At 37.9% G+C, this 13,635-nt stretch overlaps 1 protein-coding gene across 1 annotated transcript; it reads left to right on the forward strand.

Moving 5' to 3' along the window:
- Window positions 1-892: 892 nt before the first annotated feature.
- LOC133854753 (uncharacterized) lies at window positions 893-13,335 on the forward strand. Its single transcript, XM_062291021.1, has 5 exons — window positions 893-1,759; window positions 2,815-2,851; window positions 3,438-3,674; window positions 4,184-4,231; window positions 12,611-13,335. Exons 1-5 carry the CDS (start codon window positions 1,431-1,433, stop codon window positions 13,148-13,150), a joined length of 1,191 nt encoding a protein of 396 aa, XP_062147005.1. The 5' UTR covers window positions 893-1,430; the 3' UTR covers window positions 13,151-13,335.
- The last annotated feature ends 300 nt before the right edge of the window (window positions 13,336-13,635 follow it).

A 13,635-nucleotide genomic window follows, 5' to 3' on the forward strand; every position in this document is an offset into this window, starting at 1 on the left:
TAAAGTTGAAACGAATTGTACGTATTTTACGAAAGGGATGAGGAAATTTTCCTTTTTTAGGACTTCGTTTGTTTTGGGGTAATTTTTTTTTTTTTTTTTGAAAAAATAATCATTATTTTTTGGGATTTAAGCGGTGTAAAATGATTTTTCTTTTCATTTTTTTTTTAAAATTTACGTAAACCATTTTTCGAGTTTGAGATTCTCCATTTCGACTCATAGTACTTGATCTCGTTCTCTCATGCACTCTCTCTTGCTCGTCGTCAGATTCTTCGACGAAGTTGTTGCTGAAGCCTTGTCGAAGTTATTCGAGTCGCCGAATTTGCTACTACCATTATAGATTTTTCCGTACGAGCCAAACGTTAGAAAATGTTTTCAGTGAGATTATTTTTCAAGAAAAATAATTTCGCTGAAAATATTTTTCAATATAAAATATTTTACGTCGAAATAAATGGATTCATGGATTGAAATAAAGAATTTTTTTTCGATTCAGTTTACTAAACTGACATGTGTTTAAAATACACGTAATTATCGCATACAATTTTTAATAAAATTAAATAATTTTTCACATACACTTTTAAGTTTTAAACATACATTTACAAGTCCCATGCATTTTCATTTTTTAGACACGTTAATTTTATTATTATTATTATTATTATTATTTTTAAGTAGACACGTTAATTTAATAAGCGTGAAAGAAAGAAAGGGTCCCCCTGAAAAGTGTTCGTTAGAAAAGACAGGTGTCAGCAAGAAGAAGAGAGTTTCAGCCTTAATGCACACAAGAGAGTATGCATAGAACTCATAAACTGGCCAAAAAATGGCTTGTAGCAGGGAGATATATGTGAGATACAAAATATTGACCCGCTTCCCTGTACAGCTGACAGACAATGAAGTCATGCACATAACTTAAACTCAAATCTTTGAAGTGAGTTAAGGCTCTGTTCTTCCATCTCTCTCTGACTCTCTCTTTCACTGGGATAAAGGTGCTTTCTCTTTCTCTTTTTCTTGCCACCCTTTCACTCTACACTGTACTAAAAACCAGTAAACAAAAGCTTCACAATCCTCTGCCTCTCTCTCTCTCTCTCTCATATACACTGATACACACACAAACAAACACGCGGCAGAAGTCTGTAATGTCTTCGACCATTAAAAACCAACTTTATTTTATACAAATCTAAGCAAGACAAACACATACCAATATCTCTGAGAAAACCCACCACTCTTACCTTCTCTGGCTGACTGGCTCCCCACTATTACCACCTTCAGTTTCTCTGCTTTCTTCTTTCTCTCCCATCCCATCACGAACCCAAAGAAAACCCACGAAAAAGACATTTTTTTTTTCCCTGTGTGTGTGTGTGTGTGTACACATGCGGTCGAGATTGCTCCTCCTTCAATGAGTTTGGCTTCTTTTTATCCATCTTCTTGGGGGGCGAATGGGTTGCATGGTCTCTCAACTGGCGGCCAAGTTCGCCTTCTTTCCGCCATCGCCGCCCACGTATCAGATCAAGCAGCTCGACGATGGCAAGCTCACCGTCGTGTCGTCTTCCTCACCGTCGTCGATGCCGATTCCTCACGCTGACGACAATTCCTTGGACGTGTTGCTGATTGATACTAAGCGCGGCAATAAGATTGTTGCTTTTTATCTGAGGAATCCGTATGCTCGCCTCACTTTGCTCTACTCGCACGGCAATGCTGCTGACCTTGGCCAGCTCTATGACCTCTTTGTGCAGCTCAAAGTCAATCTCAGAGTTAATCTCATGGGGTTAGTCCCTCTGTTTCTGTTTTAATTTTTGCTTTCTTTTAATATAATGGTTAATCTCGTCTATATGTAAGATTTAGGATAATGGGTTTTCTTTCTTTTGTATTATTGCTATCTATCTTGGGCTTTACACTTACAAATCTTACATTTTTTTTTTCTTTTCTTACCGTTGTTCTGAAAACTGAAAAGCATAAATCTTTGTGGGGCTTTGACGCTTCTCTACCCTTCCATTGTTGTTGTTTTAAGCGTGATGGTTTGTGTGATTGAGATTGATTTTTCATTTTATGTCTTTTCAAGAGAGAATGTAGTCTTCTTGGAACTGGTTTTCTTGGGCTAGATCTATTATTGGTAAAGATGATAGCTTGTTCTATCTTCTGACTAATAACTTTTCTTCTCAAGGTGTTTGTGGGTAATGGCATTTTTTTTTTTTCACAATGAAAAGGTGAAAGTAAAGAAGGTTGGTGTAATAGTTTCCCTGTAACCAGGTAGTTCTCAACAGTCTCTTTTCACCTTTTCTTTTTGGCAACTCATTTTTTACTTTCCCTTCCAGCATAAAGTAGTTTATTTTTATTTTTCTGATTGGATGGAGACATGGCTTTGTATTTATCTTTATTTTGGGTGTTCTGTGCTTTTGGAGCTCTGTAAGATTTTATGGCGTGAATGGCCAACTCGAAATCTGCAGAACTTCCAAGATCTACTTTTTCCTGCCATATGATGCACCGATTTTACCGTGATTTAGGGTCTTGGAAAATTCTAGTCGTCTTATCTTTGTACTTTTTCATGTGACTCTATGAATGGTAAATTTGAAAGCGCATAAATTTCACTCCATTTTTGTTGAATGCCTTTTGTTTCTGCTTTAAAGGGATTATTGTAATCCAAATTGTGATCTTGTTATCAACTTGATTAACACACACTTATTTAGAGGGATTTGCTTTCCACCTTGAACTAATCTTAGCTACAATGTGATGAATTTAAGCTTTAGTTAATCTTGCAGTTCATGCTTCTCCCCTGCCATTTGGTTTTATGTTAATATCTTCCATCTGAATTTTATGATGCAGATATGACTATTCTGGCTATGGAGCTTCTACCGGTAAGGTAGGCTATGATTCAGTCTGAGCTGTACTAAACTATGCAGTTTCATCATAGTCCTCCTTGACTTTCTTATTTGTTAGCGGTGACTTCAGTTGGTAATGGTATGCTGATTTATGAGGTGCACTACCTTATTCACATTATAGAAGTCAGTAAGAGGAATGGACAATGAATGGGGAATATGTTGAGACTTATCTTGTACAATTGACCAATAAAAGAAATGCATAAGCAAAGGAGGCAAACATTCTCAATCAAGATATGGAGCAATTTAAGAAAAGTTAGGCATTCGGTTAGAATCCATGATGTTTATGAACAATTTATAACCAATTGAATAATGTGATGGATGATTTTGATGCATCTGGAATTGTCTTGTTGGTATACTTCAGAACCCTACAACAAAGTGGATGAATCGTGTATATTGCCATCTTGTTTTGGTCAGTCAATCCTTATATTATCTAGATGAAACATTTCTATATACTGAAAAATGTTGAATCATCTGATCAGGTTGGCGTCATGGTTTATGTTACTCTGTTGGTATCTATGGACCTGATGGATCCTTTTTTTTTTTTTTTTTTTCCTTTATGAAATGCAGCCTAGTGAATCCAATACCTATGCTGATATAGAAGCAGTATATCAGTGCCTTGAGACTGAGTACGGAGTTAGCCAGGAAGACTTAATCTTGTATGGGCAGTCAGTTGGAAGTGGCCCAACACTGCACTTGGCAGCTAAATTGCCAAGGCTCAGAGGCGTAGTTCTGCATAGTGCAATTCTTTCTGGTCTCCGTGTCCTCTGCCATGTCAAGTTCACATTTTGCTTTGACATTTATAAGGTAAGGAGCCCAACCTGTTTCTTATGACAAATTTTGTGAATTAGCTTGGTCCTAACACCAGGCCAGCCAATGAAATGTTAATGACCCCGTTTAATAACCCCCCTCCCCTCCCCTCCCCTTTCCTTATGGGGGGAATTTTTTTGAGTGAAAGTAAAAAGTGATTGATGTGATATAAAGTAGAAAGAATTTATATGGAAAAGTGAAAAACTTTTGTATTGTAGTGGGTTTTTTTTATTTAAATAATAATAAAAAATTGTTGATGTGATATAAAAAGTAAAAAAGATTAAGAATGTTTTGAAGTTGATGTTTTTTGGGAGAGGTGAAAATAAGGGGAGGGGAGGGGAGGGGAGGGGGGTTATTAAACGGGGCCATTATAGCGGCATACTTCCAATCCATTCCATTGTTAGACTTAGAGTTTTAAGGACTAATATGCTAGAATTGAGCATTTTGTACTGGTTTGTTGCTATTTCTGCTGCATTTGAAGCTAGTAACCAGCCTATTTTGTGCAGAACATCAACAAAATTAAGAAGGTCAAGTGTCCCGTGCTGGTGATACATGTAAGTGTGTCTTGCCATGTTTAATAATTATAGAGCTCTATTTCCCTTCTCATGCTTGTTTGTATCTATTTTTATTGGAAAGATTGTTTGCTGTTGATTCTTGAAGGCTGAAGAAATGTTTCACTCTCCTTCTACTTGAATCAATTGATCTGATTATATATCATATAGCAGAGCTTGTGAATGAATTCTGTGACACGAGAACATTTTCCACAAATGGGATAATCCTAACTGTCTGATCAAAAAAATTTCTTGGTATCACTGTAATGTTATACTCAAAGCCAGAATTCTAATATATCTGATGTTCAAGTAGTCCAGGTAATCTGGTTTTTAGGTTGTGATGAAACATGGGACCATTTACAAATTTTTTTCTTACTTATCAAAAAAAGAAAAGAAAAGAAAAGAAAATTAGACAAAAGATTTGAATGACAACATCTAAAAAGTGAATTTTTTGAAAGCTTTGGATGCAGACACTAGTGCAGGAGTTTGACACTGGTGTACAAAAGAAAACAGGGGTTTGTTTGTCATATAGGTTTTTATCTGATAGCTACTTTTCAAAGAAAGGTTGCTATTCTTAGTCTTACTAGAACATCATATCTCCTAAGGGAGTAGGCAGTCTAAAGCATATGTTGAAAGGTTACATGGAGTTAAAATGTAGGTTGAATAGAAGGCGGAGAAACTCATCATGGTGCATGAGATTGATTGGATTTAGACATTTGCATGAGAGCATCTTTCAGAGAGAGGTGATGTGGAAAGGTTCATTAGATGTTTTGCGAATAGCACTGGTGTATCTTTCGGTACGAATAAAGGTTGGTATGTACAGCCAGACATGGGGAACTTTCTTTTTTGTTTTGGACATTTGCTGGTGATACTGTAGAATTGAATGCTTATTAGAGAAGTCAAATAGTGTTTAGGCATGGATTCAAGGTCTCCCGTTTATTAAGTCGTCAAAGTGATCAGTGAAATTTGTGAAATTCCTTCTGTTGGGTTCACCACATTGATCTTGTTTTTTAGAGCTCTACTGGCATGGATGTGGTCAGATGATTGCTTTTCATTTTCTTTGGCATGGTTTTTGAACTACATTGATGGACATAAGTGTAGTTATGGTAGAGTTAATTTACAGGATTGAGAATTGTGAAGAATCTGGAGGAAGCTGCAGTGTGATGTATAGAGATCTTTCCATGTTCCAAGTACTATTTGTTGCATGCTTAGAAAAAAAAAAAGTACTGTTTGTTGCATTACCAACTGGAATGTTAATAGGATGCCGTGGGTTTTACGAAAATTGCAAGTATATGAATTTTTTAACAAGTAATTGTTTACTAATATGCACTGGAAGGGAGATTTGGGGGTGATTTAAATAACAAGAGGTATGGTAACAGATGCAATAGGGTTTCTTGTGGCAATTAGTAATTTCTTGTATGCAAAGTTGGGTACATTGTTATGTAATAGGCATCCTTTGTGTTGAAATCTCGAAACCTTGCCATTTCACAAAGTCATCCCTTTGGAGCAATTGGTTTAGATATTGGGACATATCCTGTTACTGATATCTTAAGGAAACAGTTACACAACTATGCAATCTGAAAAGTGTAGAAATTTGCTGGTGATCTCCTAATCATATTATATTTGACTGTTGGTTTTGCTTGAAACACGGTTTTTAATATTAATTTCTCTCATTTGCATCATATATAAGGAAACTAGTATTGTTCCCTAGCCTTGTATAACTCACGTATGTTAGATAATAGACTCATTGATAGGGCTGCCCAATAAGCCAAGATACCAGACCTGACCTGCTTATTCAGAGCTGAGTCAACCTGAATTGTCAACTCTGACACGTGTTGGCTCGGTAGTTGGTGATAGTTTTTGCTTTCTGGCCCACATTGGGTTGGAAGTTGGAAATGAAGTGTTGGAAACCTGAAAACTCATCCCAACCCTAAATTGAATTTACATTAAAAATAATATATATCCTTATAGCAAAAGGTGCTGTTTAGCTTTCATATATAAACCTATTCTAAGAAGCCCTAACCATTTTAGAGCATACCTCCCTTCTTCGTTTAAGTCTCTCCTCCCTCTTGCTCCCTCCATTGCCCTCACATCATAGCCTTTAATTTCTGATGCTGAAGCACCTCTCCACTAGTAAGCCCAACCCGCCTTCTGATCTGAGGGGGCCGCTGTTGGCTCAAAAACCCTTAGGAGTTGGGTTTGTTGAGTTCGGTAATGAAATACTTGCCTCTGTCAGGGTCGGAAGGTGGTAGGGTGGAGTTTCACCTGATCAAGTCGGTGCCCACCATTACTCATTGATTTCTCATAGAGCGCTGCTTTCATTTCCATAACTGCATGTAAGTTCTTGGATGTTATGACCCTCTGTTGTGAGTGCACTTGTGAGGTTTGTCTCACGTTAAGAAAATATAAAGAGAGTGAGTGATTAATATACCTTGGTGGACCCAAGCCCATAAGCTTAGGCTTTTGGGCTAGAAGTGATGTCGTAGTATGTATATTAACTTACTCTTGTTTGACTCCCGCGGTGCTTCTCTCCCTAGCACACTCCTTCTTGCTGTCCTTCTCTTTATGCACGTGGTGGAACTTAATGCTTTGTTCTAGGGTAAGATGCCAAAAACAACACAGTAGAACATATTTAGAGTGTCTTTTTGAAAGAAAAGAATATAGGAGGGAATATTGATAAGTAACCTAGTTTGTGCATTTTTTGGCCCTAAGTGCACTCGTGTGTCCGTTAGAATCCACAATCTCTTAAGAGGTCAAGGTTTTCCTTGAAATGTTTGTTTTATACTGTTCAGAATTGATCCAGTAATGGTACCTCAAATATCAGCTGGGCTCATCTCTCTCTCTCTCTCTCTCTCTCTCTCTCTCTCTCTCTCTGCATCTTTGTTCCAGTACTCTATTTGGTCCAACCAATTTTGCAAAATATAAAAAGGGACTGAAACAAGATCTAAATATTTAATATATACCATCCTCCAACCTTTCCTAAACCTGTATTTCTTTTTTCTGGGAAGAGAAGTGTGAAAGGTCTTCCTACACTTGATGCCTTCCATAAATGCAATAATTAAGCACCATTAGCCCTCTTTGTAGCTGTAGCAACTCCTACTGGTGCTACTGTTTTGCTAATGGGGCCATGGTCACCTTGGCTCAATATCCATACTTTATCTTCCTTGATCCTTAGAGTTTGATTAACTTCAAAAAGCTTTGACCCCCCCTTGATTTTTACCCAAAAAACAAAAGAAAAGTTCTTTTTTGAGCATAACAGAGATGGCCACTGAGGGATATGAAAGAATGGAGAGTCCTAGTTTCAATATTTAGAATTAAGAAACTTAATTAGTGATGTGCCTTCTTCACGAATAATATTGTGTATCCCAAGGGTTTCTTCAACAAGGTAATAGATGTGTAAGTGGGGTAATTTATAGATGAAGGAATGTATTTTTAATCTTATTCAAATCAATTTATAAATCTATTATGGGTGGTGATGGATCTTGTACTCGGAAAGAGAGAAAATAAAAAGATGATGATGGATCTATATTGAATATGCTTTGATACACCTGTTAGAACACCATTTTAAACATAAAAGCTTAAGTCAACGGGGTTGAGCTTAATAATATTATGTTTGTTAAGAATATTATATTATTCTTTAGGTTTATTGTTTTTCCTATTAGGGTTTATTTCTTACCTTATGTAGTTTAGGGTTTCTTGCTCATTACTCATTATCTCTCTATAAATAGACCTATGTAATATTGTTACATACATTACTTCAATACAATGTAGTTCATTATATACTTCCGCTCTCTCTTTCATATATTTCTCCAATATATTTAACATTGTATTAGAGCCACTTTCTTGTGGCCTTCAATAAACATCCTTGATGTTCTCAGGCATCCTTCACGTGCTCTACGGTTGTCTCATAATTCTAGTCGTCCACACGCCGCCTTACGCCTTTAAAATTGTTGCCAATCTCTTTGCCGCCTTCATCGCAGCTTTGTCTGGAAAAATAATCTCAGAATCAGGTCTGCAAGGTAAGATCCGACATCGACGACAGCCGCACGCGCCACCCAATCTTTTTGCCCAGTCATACATGCGCTGCAACGTTTAGCCAATCACCTCTGTAGCCTTGCCAATCGGCAGTTCCAACGCCGAAGATTTCAGATCAGCCTCGATCTCTGCCATACAGGGCCCCACGCGCCTCCATTTGCGTTCAAAAGGTTGCTGCATTGGCCAATCACAGCACGCGCTTACATGTGCCTCCCTTACCTTCCACACGCCAACACACGCCAACATAGTTCCGCGCGTCTAATCCATGCGCCACACGTGCTTCACGCACGCTTCCCGGATCCAGTTCCAGGATTCGATCCAAACCCGGTCCAACCAGATTACATGCCGGTTTCAATCTAGGTTTCAGACCCGCTCCACCGGGTTCAACCTGATTCTTCGGGACAAACTGTCTCGGCTCACAAGTTCTCGTCTGGTTCAGTACAATTTCATTGGGTTTTTGGCATTTTCAGCCTGATTCCAGCCGTATTCAATCTGGTTCAACCGGTCTTAGGCCATTCCTAACCTGGTTCAGTCCTTTTCCATGTCGGTTCAAACCTGTTGAGGCCTCCAAAGACCCGGTTCAGTGGATTTCAGCACCGTTCCATAGCTTCCAAGGCCGGTTCTCTACCAGTTCAGTTGTTTTCTATCAATTTCAGTATGTTTCAAGCCGGTTCAGGTCCGGTTCAATGGGTTTCAATACCGGTTCAGCCCCTTTAAGACCGGTTTTGTCCTCTTATCAGCCGATTCATGCCTCTTTCAGCTTGGTTCCATCCGGTTCAGGCCTCTTTCAGTTCGAATTCACGCATTCCAGCCAGGTCCAAAACCAGTTTGTCACTGATTTTGAGTGTCCAACCCGAACCAATGGTTTTCAAGCTGGTTCGGTCCACTGGGTTTGAAGACCCGAATCGCCCCAATCCTACTCGGCCCAGCTGTCCAAGCCGGTCGTCAACTCGGATTCAAACCACTCAACTCGCTCTAGTGGGTTAGACCCGAGTAATTTATTTTCGGGCCAGACCGACGCATGAAACGGTCCACGGGTTTCGGGCTAGATTCGCCCATTAAATTGGCCCAATTCAACTTGGTCAACCAGGTTCATGGACTCCAGTCTATACATGGGCCCAATGCCATTACAGCCCAGCTGTTCCTTCAGATCATGCACTGCCACCAACAGCCACAGCCAGCCTCCTCTGCCACCAATCTCCGGCCACCGTTTGCCATCGCCGCCAGAATTTCCGGCAGCCTATTCCGGCCATCTCCGGCAACTTTCCCGGCAACGAAAATATATATATATATATTTTTTTTCCTTTTTCCCAAGTTCAAGCTTGCACCTTGAGTTTGAGGAGGGATGTTAAGAATATTATATTATTCTCTAGGTTTATTGTCTTTCCTATTAGGGTTTATTCCCTACCTTATGTAGTTTAGGGTTTATTGCTCACTACTCATTGTCTCTCTATAAATAGAGACCTATGTAATATTGTTACATACACTACTTTAATACAATGTAGTCCATTATATACTTCCACTCTCTCTCTTTCATATATTTCTCCAATATATTTAACAATTTCAGCCAATTTTTTTGACTACTACCTGATGTGGGGATTCCTTTTGTATGTGAAACTCCAATAAGGAGGATGTGATAGAGAGGAAGAACAAAGAATCTTTAGCCAGGATAAGTGTATGATAGTTCCTCTATTAGAAGCACAACAATAAGAATTTGTTCCTTCATTGTTAATCTTTCTTCCAGTTGTATGATAGTTGATTACCCAACTAAATATTTTGAAATATTCCTCACCTTGTAACCATTTATGGAAGACTTGAAACACACTAGAAAACACTGAACATACTTGAGAGCTTTGAAATTTTGTATGAATCTTGTAAGCAACTTATATACTTTTGATCTATATTGAATACTCTATCATGAATAGGGTTTAATAATAACTGCCTTTTCATATTGATGATGTGTAGAATTTAAACAGGTTAATTAGCTTAATTGATACCTTCCTAACCTAGAATATTAGGTATCTGGAGTAGAGCTCTTTTGGATTGAATGGCTCATGCATCTGACATATACATGGGACATTGTTTTTTTTTTTTTTTTCTTCTTTTTTTTCCTCTTTTCTGAGCAGACATGAAACATTGTTATAAGAAATAAGAGTGTGCCAGTTTCAAGTTATGAAATGCCTTGTGCTTTATGCACTTGTGAATGCAATTTTGTTTTTGTTCAAATGTTATTGGTCTGTTCTGGTTGTTCATTTATTATTTGTGATCACCTAAGCAATAAATGATATTATTTTGCCATCTTGTATCTAAATTACATTGTCAGGCTCATTGAAATGTTCACTTGTGAGTGGTGTGGCTGGTTACGTTCTCTAATAAGGAAAATCTCTCAAACCTAATATGGAAGTCCTTATATTCTAGCATCTATTAGGTTAAGTTATTGTGTGAAGGTGCTGGCCCAACATTTTGAATTAAGGATTTACTAAAAGACTTCCAAGGTGTCAATGTTCAACTTTCACAAATCTTGATTCAAGAAAACTACCACACTACTTTTCCTATGGGAGAACCACGTTATATTGAAGCAACAAAATCCTACAAAATTGAAGTAATTTTGTCAAATCCTACAAGTACCCCACTTGGTCTGAAGCAACAACCCTAGAAACATTTTTTCTTTACTAAACTGATTCTTGGGGTTTAGGCTTGTATTAAATCAATCCCTGAGGTACAAATATTATCTTATAGCTCCTTGTAGTAAGCTTTTTGTATCAAATTGATCATTTTGTCAAATTCTGTATAAATTGTCTATTTTTCTGATGGAGCTCTTGCAAATTACAATTCTGCCCCCAAATAAAAAAATAGGAGAAAATACGCTTACCTCCCATGAACTGATAGGTCATTTGTAGATAGCTCCCGAACTACTATTTGTGACACTTGATCCCCTTTGAACTACCATTTCTTTTCAATTGGCACCTTCCGTTAGTGTTTGATGATAAAATGGTCAGAAACTTGTGCACATGACTTACACATGCAAATTTTTACATAAAATGTCTAAGTTACCCTTTAAAAAAAAAACTAAGTTAGGGGGTGGCCGACCACCCCTTTGGGGTAGCTAAACCACCCCAGAGTGGCCAACCACCACCAAAATCTCTCTGTTTTTTTTTGGGGGGGAGGGGGGGGGGGGGGGGGGGGGGTCGTATTTTTTCCAATAAAAAAAAAAACTCTTTAAGAATTTATATTGAGGTCATACTGTCATACCCCTTGTTTTGTGTGGAGGAGCACCCTTTTGAAATATACTTTCATCCTTATTACTAGGCCACAAACTAGTCTATTTGTGGATCAGGAAAATCTAATAACTTCAGGCAAAGTATCAATAATTCAACCTAGATTTTAGGCCAAGGAACAAACTCCAATCCTGCAACAAGTAAAGGGATCAATCAAACACAAGCACCAAGAGTATGTGGAAAACCTTCTGGTGCAAAGGAAAAAATCATGGGAAAAATCCAAACATATCCATCATAAGAAAATAAATTTCTGTGGTATCTCAAGTTTATGCCCACAACTTCAGGCACACACCTCAAGTGGAGTCAATACTGGGAACTATTTCTCCAAATATTTATAATGTAGTAACTGATCAAAATTATGAATTTAACGAATATTTCATGCCTCAAATAAATCTGATATAAAATCTCAATCAACAAGAATAAAAGTCAAAAGTTTTTTTTGTGATTTGTGCGCTTTAAATCATTTCGGAAGGAAACACCCCAAACTTGTTACGCCCCTCGTGCTTTTTCTCACCAGAAAAAGTTCTCTTTTTTCTTTATTGGTTTCACCAAGGAAAACCCATTTGTATTTCCCCCCCTCTTCTTTGTCTATGTACATAAAAAGAAACTTAGGCTATATTTGTCAAAAAATTTGTTTTCTGTTCTCAAAACAAAAACATTAACAAACAACTCAAAATACAAAACACTTTTAAAAACACAAAAATTGTTTTCATCTTCATATCACATCAGAAGACTTTTAAACCAAAAAAAAGAGAAAAACCTCCCAAAACACATTAACAAACATATCCTTCGTTTCTTTAATTCGGTCAACCAAACTTGGTCAAACCCAAAATATATTTAACACTTATATGCACTAAATGGATTGTTGATCTTAATCTCTGAACACCAAACATGGAAGAGGAGCAGCTCTTTCACTTTGTTTGGAGAAACTTCCTATGATTTCTGTAAGTGCTGCTATGTGATTTTGGCATGTGCCAACCTTAACTAACAATTCTGCTCTATGTAGTTTATCTTAGTCCTAATTTCCTGTTCACGACCTATGCTGAAATGGGGTGGGATAAATTTACAGGGCACAGAAGATGATGTTGTCAATTGGTTACATGGCAATGGGCTGTGGAAAATGGCAAGGGAACCATATGAGCCTTTATGGATTAAAGGAGGTGGGCACTGCAACTTGGAGCTTTACCCTGATTACATCCGCCATCTTTGCAGATTTATCCAAGAAATGGAGAATATAACTACAGCAATCCGCCTCAAAAAGATCCGGCCGAGTCTGCGTAGGCCCTCTAACAGGTGCTGCAGAATTAAAATCTGGCGACCAAAATGCCCTGATTGTTCAAGACCTAGCTGTATCAAATGTTCCTGGCGTCCTAAATGCCTAGAATGTGGTAGACCTTGCTGCCCAGAATGTTGGAGACCTAGCTGTCCAGAATGTTTGAGACCTAGCTGTCCAGAATGTTGGAGACCCAGCTGCTTTAAATGTTGCTGGCGACCCAAATGCCCGAAATGTCCAAAATGTTCGAGACCGAGCTGCTGCATGAAATGTTTTAGCTGGCAATGGTGTATGGGAACACAAAGTGGGTTAAATGGAAAGGAGGAGGATGGCTAATGCCATTATGTGCTTTGTATAGATTGCTGAACTTTGCTAACAGCCCTCTAATCTTGTGTAGTAGTGTACCAAAAGGAGGAAGTAGTTGTTACTTGTTGGATACTCAAAGAAATTTGTAATTTAATTATTTTATTGATACTGGTGTATTCTTAAACTTTAATTTGATATGGGCTCTTTTGGTAACATGCTGCTGCTACACCTTTTGAAATTTTTAGGCAGCTCATGCTTGGATTTCTTGATTGTCAAAGTTATTATTGGGTGTCCAAATCTATTTGGTTTAAGTTTTAGGGTTCAAATAGTATCTCTTAACTTGTGTATCAATAGTCTTGGTACTCTCTAGGCATCATTTTTGAAGGTTAAATTATACTTCTCTCCCATAAATTACTACTATGCTCACCTATCCCATATTCTATCTTCTGATTTAGAAAGCTGACACAAGGGATATTAAACAATAAGGTTGATGAGTTTTTCTTTAAGCTCTTCTT

The sequence above is a fragment of the Alnus glutinosa genome, chromosome 13 (genome assembly GCF_958979055.1).
Source record: "Alnus glutinosa chromosome 13, dhAlnGlut1.1, whole genome shotgun sequence".
NCBI lineage: Eukaryota > Viridiplantae > Streptophyta > Magnoliopsida > Fagales > Betulaceae > Alnus > Alnus glutinosa.